The following is a 16,177-nucleotide window of genomic DNA, read 5'->3' as shown; positions in this document are numbered from 1 at the left end:
AAGATCTCAAGAATTCCATCCATCAGCTAAGGAACTGGAGTTTTACCCTGGCCATTAAAAGGTTTTCAATTACGTAAAGACCCAGTCCTGAGTTTTGTGGACTTTAACCTCCATCTCTAACAAATTTGTGGGACTGGGTAGAGACCTCCCTGGGAGGTTAGCACCATCTGAAAGGCTGTACCACGGTGACCAGGCTTCTCTTTCCGCGGGCAAGGAGGAAGCCTTCAAAGGCCCTTGTTGGCCTCTCTACTACCTGATGAGAAAAATCACAAAAAGAGCCTCTCTCCATCAACTCATGTATTTTAAGACCTTGATCAAGACATTGAGGAGATTGCCGCTGCACCCTAACGTCTAGTCCTCCCCCTCTCACCTCCCTGAGACAGGGTCTGGATAGCCAATGCTGAGGACCAGATAAAGTTCAAAAGAAGAGTCACTTGCATCAGACATATGCCTGAGAGTGGACATGGCCAGCAAAGGTCTGAGCGGTAAACAAATAACTACGTAAGTCCTCCTGGTGAGAGGTGTCCGTGAAGTTCCCAGAATGCTTCTCATAGCATTTCTAACAAGACTGTGAAGTTTTGGCCAGATGGTGTCCCCAAGTTCAAGCAGTTCTTGAGCTCTTATATAGGGTGTAATATAATCTTTCCAATCTACACTTCTTACAAACTCATTTCTAAAATATTTCAAATTTGCAGCAGACATTTCAGAAAATGTGATATAAAATAATAAGGATACCAACTTGTTTTTATCAAAAAAGTGACTGCCTTTTTGGACCAAAAAAAAAGATCATGCTAAATGGATCAGCTGGTTCTCTTTTCACTGAAATTAGAGAATCTAGGACATCTTTACCTCTATAAAAGTTACAGGTAGGGGAAGAGGGGTATTCTGGCAATTCTCGAATAAATGTATCAGGAAGAGGCCAGTTGGAAAAAAAAAACCCACTTTAGAATAACACCAAATTTCAATAAACATATCCTCAGGTGAGGATTTTAAAAATTAATAAATAATACCAAATTTCACATTAAATAGGGTCATGATTCCACCTAAATATTATCTTTAAAATAAATTATAAAACCAAGACATAGTGTATCCTACATTTAACAAAATTTAAGTTATAACCGTAACTCTAACAAGAAAAAAGCAAGAATACGTTCTGCTGACATCTTTCGGCATACTTTTTCTGGCAAAATCATGTAACGTGATCCAATATCCTTGAATTCACTTTTGACTTTTGCAGCATAAAAAGGTTCATTTTTGCAAATATGTTTGAAAGATTCCTCAGTTTTTCCTAATGGCATCTCCTGATCTTTGTTATTTAAAATATGCTTTCTTGAAGTTTCAACTTGTCATCTTCCTTCTTAACACTCTCTCCTTCAATTCAAAGTGACTTTCCGTAACTCCACACAATTCTACATCTTTAGGCAGATTCACAAGTTCATTTCACAAGTAGGTTATGTTATATTTGCATTGCATTATAGAACCTTCACATTGTCTGGCAATCAGCAAGGAATAAACCAACAGAGAGAGAGAGCTCAAAAGAATAGATAAACAAAAGAGATATCTGAGTAAAGGTCAATTTTTATAAATGGTCAGTCCACTGGGAAATATGTCAATTTTGTGAAACTTCTACTTCTCTACAGAACCTCATAACAACCTCATCTTGGATATCAAGCACTCTTCGTACTTTCTTTGTAATGTCCCCCAGAGAAGATAAAACAGCAGACTCTACTATGGACAAATGATGTTATCGCAGAAACAAAAGTTGGAAGATCAAAATTTGCTCCCATGCTTTGCCACGCACTGAGATTCAGCACTACGTGTAACAAGGAGTAAACTTAGATTCAGAGGTGATACTTTCCTTGCCCTTTGAGATCTGCCATGAGGTGTTTGTTACCTTATCTGACTCTGGATTAACAAGTCCTGTTTCGTTTCAGAGGCTGCCTGACAATCTCATTTCTGAGAACAAGGCAGTATCACAGGTCAATCTTAGGAAAAGAACCCAGAAAAGAGGTATCTAGAACTGTGGGTGAGGGGGAGACTGCAGTTGGGGAGCGAGAAAAAGAAGGGGAACGACAAGAGCAACATCAACTGGGCATAACTCAAGAGAGGAGCTGGAAGGTCTCACACTCCTCTAAACTCCCAATCAGCCATACCCGCAGAGGAAAATGGAATGGCATTAACATCCTGAATATGCCAATCTTGTCTCCAGCCAGAAGTGGACCAAAGTCTCTGCACCCCATCTCATCCAGCCTTTGCTGGTCTTCATGTAAACAGTTTATTTTACCACATTTTCTTTTATTTTTAGGTAGCAAATAACTGTTTGGCTCCCCAGAGCAGACTCTGAGTCCCTAGGAAGAAAGGGACCACACCAGTTATTCATCTTTGTATTTTCACCTACTCTTCCTCCTCCACCATTTCCTTGCATGTGGTAGAGGCTCAACAATATGTTTGTTGAATTGAATCCAAGCCTTCCAGTCAACATTAGCTCTGATGTTCAAAAAGAAAAGCCATAGTAAGCCATACCAGAAAAGGTCCTGAGATGTAATTCTTCTATAAGTCTAAAGTCAGAGGGAAAAGAAGAAAAGATAGTCCGGCCAACTTACCAAGGTTATTTGGTGTGAGAAACAATAGAAGACCTTTAGACTTAAGTCCTCTTTTACCCAACTCTGCTTTTAGAATAGAACTGAACACATCAATCTGTCAACAGCCAAAAGATGATATAAAAGGATGTTCCTGATGTTTAACATTCCTAAATTCCTTCGCATACTATGAAAGCAAAAAGATCTATAATCATCTCTTTCTGGTTTGAAGATTTCCAGGCACTGCTCATATTGCAAGCCAGTAACATCATCCAATATAAGATGCCTCATTAATCACTAAGAATTTAAAAAGGTCCTGACAAGAGATCTCTTGACTTCAGAATTGTTAAGATCTTTTTCAACTGTTGGATGCCAACCCTCATCCAATTATTTTCCATAACAATATCTGCATCTAGTGCCTTCAGTGTAAGGACACAGTGAGGCTTTCACATCTTTAGTACAGGAAATCGGCTTCCTTTCCCAAAGTACCAACCTGACAAATAGCCTACTAAAGATCCCTTGAGGAATCCATGATAGTTGTCATCAAAACATATTCAAAAACTTCATTTTCTAATACCATTTCAGGCATAATTATTCTGCTACTAATCATTGTCACACTCAGTTCAATCTTAAGAAAAACAATCCAGTACAACTTTAGGCCCTTTGCAATGTTCATTAATGTTTCAGCAACCTTTGCATATATTGTCAAGAACTAAGTATGGATCCAATTACAAAACCTTGGTAAAGATTCTAGGTTTCTTGTGTCATCTGAGTCAGTGTAATAATCTTCTGCTTAAATCAAGCACAAAGGCATGACAGGTGCCATCCCAATCCTCGACTGTTTTCTCTGCATAGGACTTACATATGCAGTGCTAAAAACCCCATTCAATGGACCTAATCATTAGGCCACTACTTATGCATGTATTTAGTAGCTGATTCATCATGGAGGACCCATCAGGGTAAAGTTCCCCTGGACCAAGTCAGAACTTCATTTCAGTCAAGGCATTACATTATTAACATCACTCCTGTTTTCCAGAATAACAGTAATTTTTTTTTCTCATCTCACTGGGACAGAATTCAGATATCTCAATGAAGTCGCCAAGTGGTGGGGAAGATTCAAAGTTTTCCCAGGCATCTTTTCAGCCAGTGCTGGTGGGGAGAGGGCCTGGACCTCCTGGAAAGAGAAGGAGACCAGGTCCTACCACGACTGACTGCTGAGAGCCTCCTTCATAGGTGGCAGCAGCGGAGCGAGGTCTCACTTCAGGCAGACCAGAATGGAGAGGAATTTCAGTCCCGCCTGCAACCCAGCAGCAGTGAACGGCTCACCAAAAACCCCTGATACTTGTGGGAGGGAATCCAGAGAACTTGCTAACTATTCCTTCCCTTCAGTCCCACACTGCCCCTGGGCAAAGACAAGGGTAAGCAAAGGAAAGAACATGTGATGAGGTCCTGGGATGAAAGGACGTCATCAGGCTGTAAGTGGATGCTACACACTCACCCTTTCGCCAAGGTCCAGGCCGGGGAAACCCATGGAGTCAGTCCTTGTATAGACAACAAAGGTGGACCATGAGGGTGTTGCCACGCATTACCCAATGTCTCTCTCATAAGGGACAATAACCTCCTCCTGAGTATTCAAACTCAAAATAAGGGAAACAGTGCAACTTCAGCGTTTCTCATTTTACCTTGTTTATCATAAAATTCTGCTAACTTCAGTAGCTAACCAGAGTGATTTTCATGAGATCATCTGCAATGCCTATTTATTCCTCTCCTTCTAAATGGCCTTTGTTCTATTTTATCCTTTAAATATGTTATATTCAGTCTCATAAACTGCTTCAAACCCTATGCTAGAGTTAGATACATTATGCCATTCCTGGGTAAAATTCTGTTTGTCTTTCCTGAAACAATCTTACCTGCATATGAGTCTATTTTTCACCAAGGCCGTAAAGATCTCCTGAAATAGTTTATGCTGGGGATGTTTGCTGAAATTCCTCTCATTCTTGTAGTTTATACTGAGATGAAAGAAACAGAAAAGTATTGCATAACAAAAATTATTTAAGCTGCTTCAAAGTTACCAAAGATTGCCTGTATTCATGCAAATATTATAGGATTCTGGGATTTTACTATATTGCCAAAGGCAAGTATCAGTTGTTAAAATAGGAAATAGAAAGTCAGTTATAAAGTTAATAGTAATGATTACAGTCAGGCGTACATATTTCATTTTACCCATTAACTAAATTATGACCTACGAACACTTAACAGCTAAAATTGGTCAGAGAAAGCAAAAGGGTATGCGGAGAGAAAAAGCGATTGGGGCGCGTTACCCAGAGAGCAGCGCAGCGGGCAGAGAGTCCCCTCCGTCCACTTTCCTGCCCACCACGACCTCTTTGGCTGCTGTAGCTATTAACCCGGTGGTTGTCATACCTATTTCCTTGTAGACAGCAGGGATTTATTAAACACCATCTACACCACATCAACAGGGTTTTTCTGGTTGCTAATTGTGCGTGCGCGCATGCGCGCGCATTTAATAAACTCTTGATACAGTCCAGAGTTGGCTTCTTTCTTCTGATATTACAGCCATTAAAGAGGTTAAAAATACCCCCACAAACATTCCACTTTAAAACTGGGAGGGGCTAAGCAATAATGCCCCAAAGGGTCACATCGTTAATAGAATATATGATACAACATTTTGGCGCCTGTTAAAGTAGACCAGTTTTAAGATCTGGGCCAATTAATTTGTAATTACATAAACATAATGCCTCAAAGGCAATCTCCAGACTCTTGTACTGCCACATGTACCACTCTGCCTTCACAGGTATCAGTGGACAGTGGGTTCCTTCCCCAGGTAGGTGAGGGTTATAATGGTATCTTAGTACATGGACACTGTTGGACTAAATATGTAACAATTTTTTAAGAATTTAGTGTTCCTCACTAAAACTATATTTTAAAAATATGATCTCGTAATATCATATGACTTTCGTGAACTATTAAATTCACTGTCATAAAATGACAGGAAAACAAAATCTAAGCCAAATAAAAACCTGATCATTCTAGAACATTCATATTGACATTTCATGCCATTCACTACAGACGTGGCATTCCAAATGACCTTAGTGTGTTGTAAAACTGACAAAACCAGCTCCTGGAAAGGGAGTGGCCCGTGAGAATGTGCAGCTTCTAGGTCCACATGGCGACAGCAGAGATAAACATGGACTGACACTTTTAATGTTAAAGGTGAGGTGCAAGCCCTTCATTTGCTTCATCTGAAAACTTCAGCTGTTCTGACAGCCACCATCTGTAGCCACCACGTCTGTTCACAGCAAGGGGTGCTTTTATTTCTCTTCATTGCTGGCGAGGTATGGACAGACCAAAAGCTGAAGACAAAGCTTGGAATGAGCCTAGTCAGGTCAACAACATGGGACCCCTTCCTCATGAAGCAAATGCCAAACGTATGTCATCAGTGTGTCCTGAAGCTCCCCCCAGTCAGTTTCACCTGCAGCCATTAAGTCTGTTATTTAAACTCTATATCTAAAAGTATTAAGAATCCTCAAGGTAAATTTTGAAATGGGTTTTAAAATTTAGCTCCCATGATAAACTTAAATAAAGCTTTGGGCTAATTAGAATAGGTTGCTAAAGGCAAGGGAGAACCTGGATTTCTTACCTAAAATTTTCAAGTTCAACAGCTTCTGTGGACTCGTGCCACTGACCTCGAGCCCTGGGTCCACCATCCTTCATGGCAGGCTCCGACTTCGTCATGCTATTTTGGGCACTATCGAAGTTAATGGCTGGAAGCTACAGAAATAGAAGCACAGAGCACATGAGGCTAACAATTCGGCACAGGATAAAGAAAGTAACAAAACGGGGGAGGGTGAAGAGAACAAGTGGTTTTTCAAACCAATAGTTAACAAGCTGGCCATGTCAAATGGAAGGATTTTCCAGGATTTAAACACCTTTGACAAACATTTACTCTCTCTGCCTAAGGCTGCTTTATTTTTCTTTACACCCTGTAACACCACCTTTCATATCTTGCAGTTATTTATGTATTTGCAGTCTCCCTTAATTAAAATGTCAGCCGGAAATTAGCAAAAACTGGTCTGCTTCTGTTCAGTGCTGTATCCCCCGCACCCCGAACGGTGCTGGGAATATGAGTCTGGGGGAAGCCTAGGCATTATAGCATATTTGGAAGTGTCTTGGGTGATTCAAAGGTACAATTGGAATGGAGAGTTTAGAGATTCTGGTATAGAGTGGCCCCAAGCTGAGGAGTCACCATTTGTTCCTTCCATTCATTTGTTCTTCAACATTTAACAATCATACTGCTTGCTACGTGTTGGGGATATAAAGGTAAAGAAGATGCTATCACTTTTAATTGGCCTGAGCATCATGAAAATATATTACAGAATTTACCATAGGAAACGTATAATGTGCTTAAATCAACTACAACAACTTGAGCATGTTCCATTTACAACATGAACTGGTAATATTTACATAATAAATTCTCAAGTTATCAGCATTCAAATAGTTGCAGTTACCAAATATTTACCTACATTTGGGACAACGCTGAGAACTGTTTCTTGTAACGCAGTAAAGCTGAGCATATGGCAAACAAATAGCCAATTCTTTACAAAGTACAAACAAGGGATAGTCTATAATTAGCTCATTTACTCAATATGAAGTAAGTAGAGCATAATACCATAGAATAAAGGATCGAATTTTCAGTAAATTGTTCCATTCTACATATTATAATTATCAAATAAAGCCACAATATGTTGTACTTGCCTTACTCCATCAAAGTATTTGACAGAAATCTGCATAAAAGCATCATTTCCTTATCCAAAGAGAATAAGTCTGACCTCTCATAAGCAGTCAGCTTTTAGAACAGTGCATTATAGTAAGGATATTGTTAAATAGCTAGCAAAAACAAAAACCCGCAAAAACAAAAACCCCAAAATCTTTCTTCACCATGTGCTAGCCACAGTTGAATTATCTCAAAATATTAAATAACAAACCTTTCATCCTATAAATCAGGATATTGTCTGTGGTAGTTGTAGATTGGCCCACTGAGGTAAATACCACTTCAAAGAAGAGACATCTACGGCACAGAGGGGCTATGGGACTTGCCTATGGGCCACACAGCTAGCAAGGGACAGAGGTGGGATTCAAATCCAGACAGTCTCCCTCCCTCTCCAACATTCCCAGTCCTCCAACACCTACGTATGTATCTCCAAAGATGAGAAACACTCTTAAGTCAGCCCATTCGTTTTTCAGAATTCTATTCTCACCTAGGTTTCCTTCATACTGCGGTGAAAATCTGTCTTCCTGTGCTTTGTCCGTCTCCTCGTCCTGCATCATCATCTTTCACAACATTTGAAAGGATGCAATTGTTCCTTTAAACATACCAGGTGACTAGTTCTGGGGGGGCCTCCCCAGGCGCCATGCTGTGAGGACAAACAACCCAGTGCAGAGGCCTTCCACCAACAAAGAGCACCACCGCGCCAGCCTTGTGGGGTGAGCCACCTTGGAGGAGGGTCCTCCAGCCCCAGATGATGTTGTCAGGACCACAACCTAGCTGACACCTGACTGCAGCCCCATCAGAAACTGGAGCCAGGACCACCTAGGCAAGCTGCTTTGAATTCATGACCCACAGAATGGGTGAGGGCCAATAAATGGCCATTGTCGCTTTAAACCACTAAGTTTTATGATGATTTGCTCTGCAGCATTTGATGACAAGTCCACCCTAGAATAAAATAAGAACCCACAAGTCCATACAATATAAGTAAATAAATGAATAAACAAAAAAATAACATACAACAAAATGCGCCCCAAGTTCTGGCTACATCAAACAGGTCACCCATCCTGGAGAAGGCCGTGGTGTCTGACATCTCCAAGCCCCACCTTGTGCTGCAGGCGGCAACTCCCGCTCGCCACGCAGGACTCAGCTGAGACAGCCTCCTGCAGAGCACCTGCCCAAACGTTCCAGCTGAGCCTTCCCTGCGGAGCTGTTCACTCTCCCCCGGGTGGCACTGCCACGCTAATCTCTCTCATAGCACTCATCGCGGTTTAGCACAATGTCTAGTGTACTCATTGACCTTTCCTCTTCACATCTGACCACCCTGACGGCAGCATCACATCTGTCTTCGTGTTCTTAGCGCCTCTCACAGAACTTGGCACATAGTAGGTGTTCAAATGTGAAGCTGTTGCATGAACGCTCCCTTTGTCCCCAGTGTGTTTGCTAAGCTGATTCATCGGGTAAGTTACTTGTGGCCGGTTCACGCATTAGCATGTTTGCCGCAGACACATGGTTTGCCAGATGACATGTGGGACACTGGGTGTAAGTAAGCAGGTCGGCCCTGGCCTCTGCCCTCAGGGAGTTTACCGACCCAGGGGGGCAGAGGAGGGGTTAGACTAGGGTGAGAACAAGCTGCAAAGTCAGTGAAGGAGTTTGTTGCAGTGGAAAGTAAAGATAATAGGGTGCTGGGCCCTGGACCGGGATGTTCAGCAGAGTTTCAGGCAACCTGGAAGGCAGAGAAAGGCTGTGTGTGCTTCAGAGACTGAAAGGTTCCTGAGCCGCCTGAATCATATGAGTGGAAAGGAAAGAGACCAAAGCATGAAGCAAAGGGTCTTCCTAAAATTTTGATCATGTCACTTCTGTTTGGAAAGTTCAACATTCCCTGTTGCTTCTGGGATCAAGTACATTTGTAGATGGGCCTTCAGATACTGCACAACTTCTTTGAGCTTTATTTATCTCTACTTCCAATAGAAATGTCAAGTCACACTTTTGCTCCAATGCTGGTTATTTTCTTTCCTTCAGATAGCTCATTATTTTAGTCACCTCGCCTAGAATCAATTCATCAATTCTACTGAGAGCAAACTGGCCCATTTTTCAAGAACCATCTCCTTCCCTGTGACTCAAAATGAAGGTTGGCTTCTTCAATTCCCTCAAAATCCATACACCCACTGCCTGTACCACTCACACAGGGTTCACGCCCGGCCTCGTCAGGGACTGGAATTGTCCTTCCTATGCCTGGTCTGTCAGACCACAAGAACTGTACCTTAAACTTCTTTCTTTCCACAGCATCTATCAAAATCTCTTTTATTTCAAAGGCATTTAATGGACCTGTAATAAATTAATTTTTTCCTTCTTTTTTTTATTGCAAACCGATTTCTCAGCTCCCTATGCCTTTAAATGCAGGGGGGGAATTGAAATTTTGGCTCTAGGCAGATAACTTCAGGATTCGTGAAAACCTCTGGTGAAATCTCCATCCAACTTTGTAACACCCCTGGAGCAATTCTTTTCCTTGAATTATTTGGTTTCACTGGGTGATGATTATTCCTACCCTGCTTATGCGGACAGTGGGGCCTACATCTGCCTCAGTGTGTGCCTGGCCCGACTTCTGTCACACTGGGGAACAGTCCTATGGAACAGCAGACTCAAATGCAGTGAAGAGTAAAAAGGACCAACAGAAGAAGTAGAAAAATGGAACACAAGGAAACAATGAGGAAAGTGGCTCGGCTCATTAGAGATGCAGATGAAGGACATTCCGTTCTTGCATTTCTCTGCCCAAACCCACAAAGTAGGTTTTCTTGGCACCAGCAGGTTCATTGGCCATCTTGGCCCCTTTACAAATAACAGGCCAGGACTTGCTGGAGTAGAAACTCAGGTGAGTGGGCCTTAATCCCAGGTTTCCCCTTTCCATCTGACTGTTGGAAGTCTCAGAGCCAATGCGTGGCCTGCGTCCATATTTTGATGGGCAGTTCTGCCTGACTCTGACTCTACTTTGCTCCCAACCCTTGTTTTTCTTTCTTCTTTGGCCCTGGTTTTAATTAATGAAAACCTGCCATACTTTATGTGTCTTTATACATCTCTTTACACTCTTTCTGGAACAAGCAAGACATAAATTCTTGATTTATTCTCTCCAATATCTTTCTTCTCCTATAAATGTCTCTACATTTTTTTTATGGAAAGGAGAATAGGGTGTTCAGAATAAGATTTATTTTTCTTAATTAAAAAATGCATGAAAATTATGAACAGAATTAGGAACGACTTTTGTGAACCTCAGGATGTGCATGTAATTAAACAGAATTACTTTAACTTTTTTCTTACAACCATCTACCTTCTTAATAATTCAAACATTACAAATATGCATTCTTGTGCATGTGAAATATTTTACAAAAAGATACGCCATATGAACTTGTCAGACAACCAACTGCAAATTCTAAAACTGGTTCAGGGGAAGGATAACCATTAAACTCACTTTAATTAAGCCAGCCAGGTGTTGAAAGAGGACACAATAGATCTAGTGAGCATGAGCTTCAAAGTTGGAAAATTACAGCCAAAAACCACCATTGGTGATTCTTTTACCCAGGCCAGAGGGCTATTATACACACTCATGTGGGAACCCAATTCTTAAGACACAAATCAATCTGGCAAACACTGACCAAGAACTCATGGGAGAGAGGATAGAGTGAAGCAGAGGCAAAAGTCAAAGTTGCTGGCATTGGGGAACCTATCATCTTGCCAGGAAATTAGCCATGTGGACAAGTATTTCCAAAACAAGGGAGCAAATAATGTTCTGAGTGAAAGAGGGTACTTTCAGAAGACGGGTTCACTTCTAGAGTAGAAGATAAGGGAAAGCTTTCTGTGGAAGTGCCATCATTAGATTTGAGTCTTGGAAATAGACAAGGTTTTATAGGAAAGAAATTTGGGAGAAGGGAATAGCAAATAAAAGGCAGTCTGACACGATGGTCACATCTTACAGTGAGAGAGAACGGAAACCGCAACCCTAACCGCACACCGAGTCAGCCTGCTTCCCTTACTAAGAAAGAATGCGCTGGATTTGGGGCAATCATTCGTGAAAGGTTGTGAGCAGTGAGCCAGAAGGCTAACTAAGCGGTTTTGAGGTACGGAAAGGGCAGGAGTGACCGCTGGAACAGGTGGAGAAGAAAGGAGTCCCTGGGGGGTGCTAGCATTAGTAACAGAGGAGGAGGAACAGGCAGGAAAAAAGATCATTTAAGGCCACGTTTACTCCGAATCAATGCTTATTTAACTGGCTTCTGAACTGTACATAATTTAATTTCCCAAGCCATTTAAAAGGTATCTCAGTGTTTGGAAGCGCACATTGCAGAGATACAGTGGGTTCAGATCTGTTCCTACCATTAGCTGTCGGTACGATTTTGGGAAAGTCACTTAACCCCCCTGTGCCTATCTGGTTCCTAATCCGAAAGCGTGGGAGTTTTGGTTATTACTCAGGGTAATGCTGGAAAAGCACCAGGCACTTGGTAAATGTTCCCTAAAATGAGCTATCATTATCTGACCTTTATATGCCATCAAATCATTAGAAAGTCATTCTCTGCTATAAATAAATAGATAAAAAATGCTGTAGTTCTCTGGTAAGTTTGGTTGCTATAACAAAGGCCACCACATGAGCTCTTAAAAAAAAATAAGGAACAAGAATAGCAAAGTAGACTTTGGAGCCATGCCACGAGGGGGCAAGTCCCATCCCTGCCATTTACTTGTTAACAGTGCTAAATAAGTGTCTTTTATTATTATTATTATTATTATTATTATTATAAACATTGTTGTGTTGCTTCCCAAACCTCCATGGATGACCTTTAAGCTCATGACTCTCCAAAGTCTTACAAAAGCAAAACCAAAATGAAATGTTTAGAGATAAATTTCAAGCAGAGGTACCATTCTTTTTCTCTCTAATAAAAAAATAAAGATGCTGTTATAAAAATAGCCAAAGCTCACTCCTTTCCCCTCTTCTCAGTAACAGACAGTCTGCAGCAAGCCTCAAGAGCAAGTGCTATAGCAAGTGGGTAGCATGAGGGAGGTGGGGAAGAGAAGAAGGGAAATGTGGTAAACCATGTTTTGAAAAAGTCAATTGCCCTAAATCTCTGAAGACTTGAATATCGGGCATTCAATAGACATACTGTTTCGAGACCTCAGAGCTTCAGTAATGAGGACGCATGGCGTTAGGCATAGGATAAAGCAGGACTCGGGCATGAGAGGAGAAGAAGGAAAAGGCTGTGGGTGCCAAGTCTTGGCAGAACCTGAACCAGGTATGAGAAAAAGAGGTAGGTGAAGAAAGACAAAACATGTGAAAGAACAGAGAGAAGTAGACATATCATTCATAAAGTCGTTAAATGGATCTCTCTGGAAACATGTGATTTCTTTTTTCTATTGATGCACGCACATTCTTTGCAAACACTACCTGTTGTTTGCTTGATTGAACGTTCAAAAGGCACCGAAGTCTTTTAAGATCTGAATAGTCCCTAGGAGAAAGAATAACACAATGTCAATCAACAGAAGACTCCTGGGGAACTAGTCAGATAATCCACTGATAGCACTGCCCTTCGGGGGCCTGCTTTTGTGGACTGGAACAGATGCACACTAAACATTTCCTTTTGAACTCTATAAATGATCAAACATTTCAGTAAACACCATAACTCAGAGTAGCTGTTGTCAAGGGCTTATGCTATTTCTCCAAAAGCTATTAAATCTGGTTGCCGGCCTCCGGCCTCCGTCTGGGTTAATAATTAGCAAAGACTCAGCATGGGGGTTACCTGGTGGTGATTCCTTGCTGTTTTTTATCAGTTGATTTTTCTGTAGTCTTCACCTTTTTGTCTTGATCAGGCATTGTAAAACATCAATGCCCCAGAGTTATCATCTCATTCCTTGCAAAGTAAACCAGAGGGAAAAACTTTAGTTGGGTTCTGTGCTCCAAAATATTCTCAACTAATACAAACAAAAGTCACTTATAACATTTACTTAAATATGCAAAAACTAATATTTATTTCTAATACAATAATAAAAATGCTAATAGGAACACCATTTACTATTACCATTTAAAGGCTTTTGGATACATTTAGAGCATTGTTTATAAGTATAGCACTCCACGAGCCTGTATTTTCTAAGTCATCCTTGATTTCAAATAATCTGACCCATTGTCCCAACAAGTATTTTTCTGCATGTCAGGAAAAGTGCCCTTATTTGGGATTTCCAAAATACGTATCTACAAGTAAATACCTAAAGCCCAACTGATGCTATTATGCCTTCTTACTTTTCTCTCTTACCATAAGCTGCTAGTTCAGGGGGCTCCTCCTTCATCATGGGTCATGTCATAAGCATCCCAGAGAAAGCACCATCACTTAAAAATAAGCATTAGTGTCCAGAGCAACATATAAAATGTCATTAGATTCCCCAAATTCCTGAAGTGCTTGAGCTGCCACCTGAATCTTCATGTGGATCAATTCTAGTCATAAGCTCTCCAGCAACAGCTGGGTCAGTCTTGCACAGCCCCTGAACTCACTCAGCCACCCTGTTAAAAGCAACACAACAGGCCCAAAATGGAGCCACTTATGCTAAGCCCCATATCACTAAACCAAGACTTACTGACAGTTTCAGCTCTCCCAGAAACAGAATCTTAAACCAACATCAGTTACGTACTCTATCTGACAAATCCCTACCATCCTCTTTCAGTAAAGTAACCTTACAGTAACTGGCCTGCCTTTTGCCTACTATAACTTCCTCATTCCTGCTTCCTTCTGCACAGGAAAATTCTTTTTGTTCAGAAATTCAGAGCTCCTTTCTATCTGCCAGATCAGATGTTGCTGCACAATTTATGACCTGCTGAATGAAGCCAGTAAGATCTTTAAAATTTACTCAGTTGAATTTTGTTTTTTAACAAGTGAGCCTCAGAATACAACCCAATAGGCATTTCAGTCTTCTGAATTAAGCTTTGTAGTCACTATCATCTTTCCAAGAATACCTGATAGACTATCCCCCACCCCCACTCAAAATATGAGTTTATGAATGGACAGAGCAATTTATTTGCTGTTTTCCCCTCAATAAACTTTTCATTCAATTGTTCCAGTTTCCAGAATAAAGACAAAAAGACAGTTGAAGATACCCATACTTTCAACTGCATAGCAAATACAAAAATTAAATATACTATTAGTTTAAATCAAATGTAAAATTTCCACTGCGCTTCAGCGACATAGCTTGATTCACAGTGTGTTTTTCAGGCATGAAAAAGCACGCATTATTGTCTTACAATTGCATGCCTCATGTATTATAAAATTGATGGTCAGAGTCCAAGTGATTCAGAAGTATTTAGAGGCAAAAGGAATTGCCGATGGGTGTTTCACTGCAACAGAGTGGAGTAAAATTTAATTTTGTGAAATGTACAAGGACAGTTTAAGGAATTAAAAATGATTTTCCCAATATAGTTGTCATATTTGTGACAAAGAGTTGAGCTGAAATTAATAGTTGGGGGCCAATGTTCTCATCACAAAGACACATGAAGAAAAGCACATCACCGATATTTTAGGATTGTGCCTAGGCCGTAACACTATGGCCTCAAGTCATTCGACGAATGTTTCGTTAGTACATCCAATCACAGACAGAAAACTGCTACAGGTAAAAGAAGCTGTCACAGGTATGAGAGTCTACTACAAGCAAAGAAAAACCCACTTAGGAACTGTAGCATACGCTTTGGACGATATTCAATGGAGATTTGAATTAGCATTGGCTTTACTATGGAAGGAACAAAGGGAGGGAGGGAGCGTGGGAGGAAGGAAAGGAAGAATGGATGATCTGTAAATTATTCTTTAAAAGCAAAAGATCCAAGTGCTTTTTATAGAGAGATATTAAAATAATCCCCAAAAGTTCTAAAATAAATAGAAATCCAGCCAAAAATAAATGGAATCTAATTTTACTTTTCCCTGAAAGACAAAGAGAAAATTCCACATAGACACACTGGCCCTTTGGCTTCAGATTCCTGCTCAGGCCGGCGCTGCAGGCTGTTTTATAAGCAGGGAATGAAAGCTACAATGATTGGCACATGAAACTGTGCAGAAAAACTCATAGGCTGCTCCTGCTAGGAGACCACATCTAGGACATTCAAACCCTGTGGAACCCCTTGCCTCGGTCCTTTGTTTAATTTCCATAATTTTATTGACCGGTGTGTGAACAGGGAATAATCGTCTCATAGTTTTATCATTTTAAGATTAGCATTTACTCTCTGAGCTGGAACAGTGGAAAATAAATAACTCTCTGGAAATGTTTCACTTAATTAAACGGTAAACAAATCCACCAGAATCAATTGAAACACACTATTACCTTTCCGATAAAAAACAAAATCCTTTCCACTTGATGGCTGTTAATGTAGAAACTATTCCAAAAAAAGAAAAGAAAAGAACTTGGAGAATTTGGGAATGCTTTAAAATATTTAATCTAACTTCATTTTATAATAATGAAAATGATGATACTATGTCAATGGTTATGGTCCAAAATGGGGCCAGAGGTTAGGAGGCGGGTTTGGTGGCAGGGAGGGCAGTTCAGATCTTAAATTGCCCGGAGGAAGACAACTTATTGAAGAGGTGCTACCAAGGCAGGTCCAGCAAGGGCGCTGCCTACGGCAAGAGCTCTCCAGGGGGTAGCTTCAGTCTGCTTCCAAGGAGTACTCAGGAGGATACGTTATGCTTCAGAGCAGTCTAAAGCCGAGGGAAGGGAGCCCTGCCTTCATGCTCCTGTAGCCTTCAGTCACTGGTGAAGGGCCACCAAGGGAGGTCATAATTCCTCCTCCTGTCTGAGCAGTAGC

The 16,177-nt window shown here is 40.9% G+C and overlaps 1 protein-coding gene across 3 annotated transcripts in view; it reads right to left on the bottom strand.

Moving 5' to 3' along the window:
* NEK10 (NIMA related kinase 10) overlaps positions 1 to 13,213 on the bottom strand; it is a 163,058-nt gene extending 149,845 nt beyond the window's left edge. For all 3 annotated transcript variants that reach the window (XM_054595423.1, XM_054595422.1, XM_054595424.1), the window contains exons 1-4: positions 13,140 to 13,213; positions 12,788 to 12,848; positions 6,238 to 6,368; positions 4,490 to 4,588 (exon numbers count right to left, since the gene is read on the bottom strand). In XM_054595423.1, coding sequence (XP_054451398.1) covers positions 4,490 to 4,588; positions 6,238 to 6,368; positions 12,788 to 12,848; positions 13,140 to 13,213 — 365 coding nt within the window. The remainder of the gene's footprint in view (positions 1 to 4,489; positions 4,589 to 6,237; positions 6,369 to 12,787; positions 12,849 to 13,139) is intronic.
* Between the last annotated feature and the right edge of the window lie 2,964 nt (positions 13,214 to 16,177).

Source organism: Pteronotus mesoamericanus, unplaced genomic scaffold (assembly GCF_021234165.1).
Source record: "Pteronotus mesoamericanus isolate MK-2021 breed Mesoamerican mustached bat unplaced genomic scaffold, CSHL_Meso_final scaffold_54, whole genome shotgun sequence".
NCBI classification, from domain to species: Eukaryota; Metazoa; Chordata; class Mammalia; order Chiroptera; family Mormoopidae; genus Pteronotus; species Pteronotus mesoamericanus.
The sequence above is the reverse complement of the archived record's forward strand: the minus strand, read 5'-3'. Positions and strand labels throughout refer to the sequence as shown.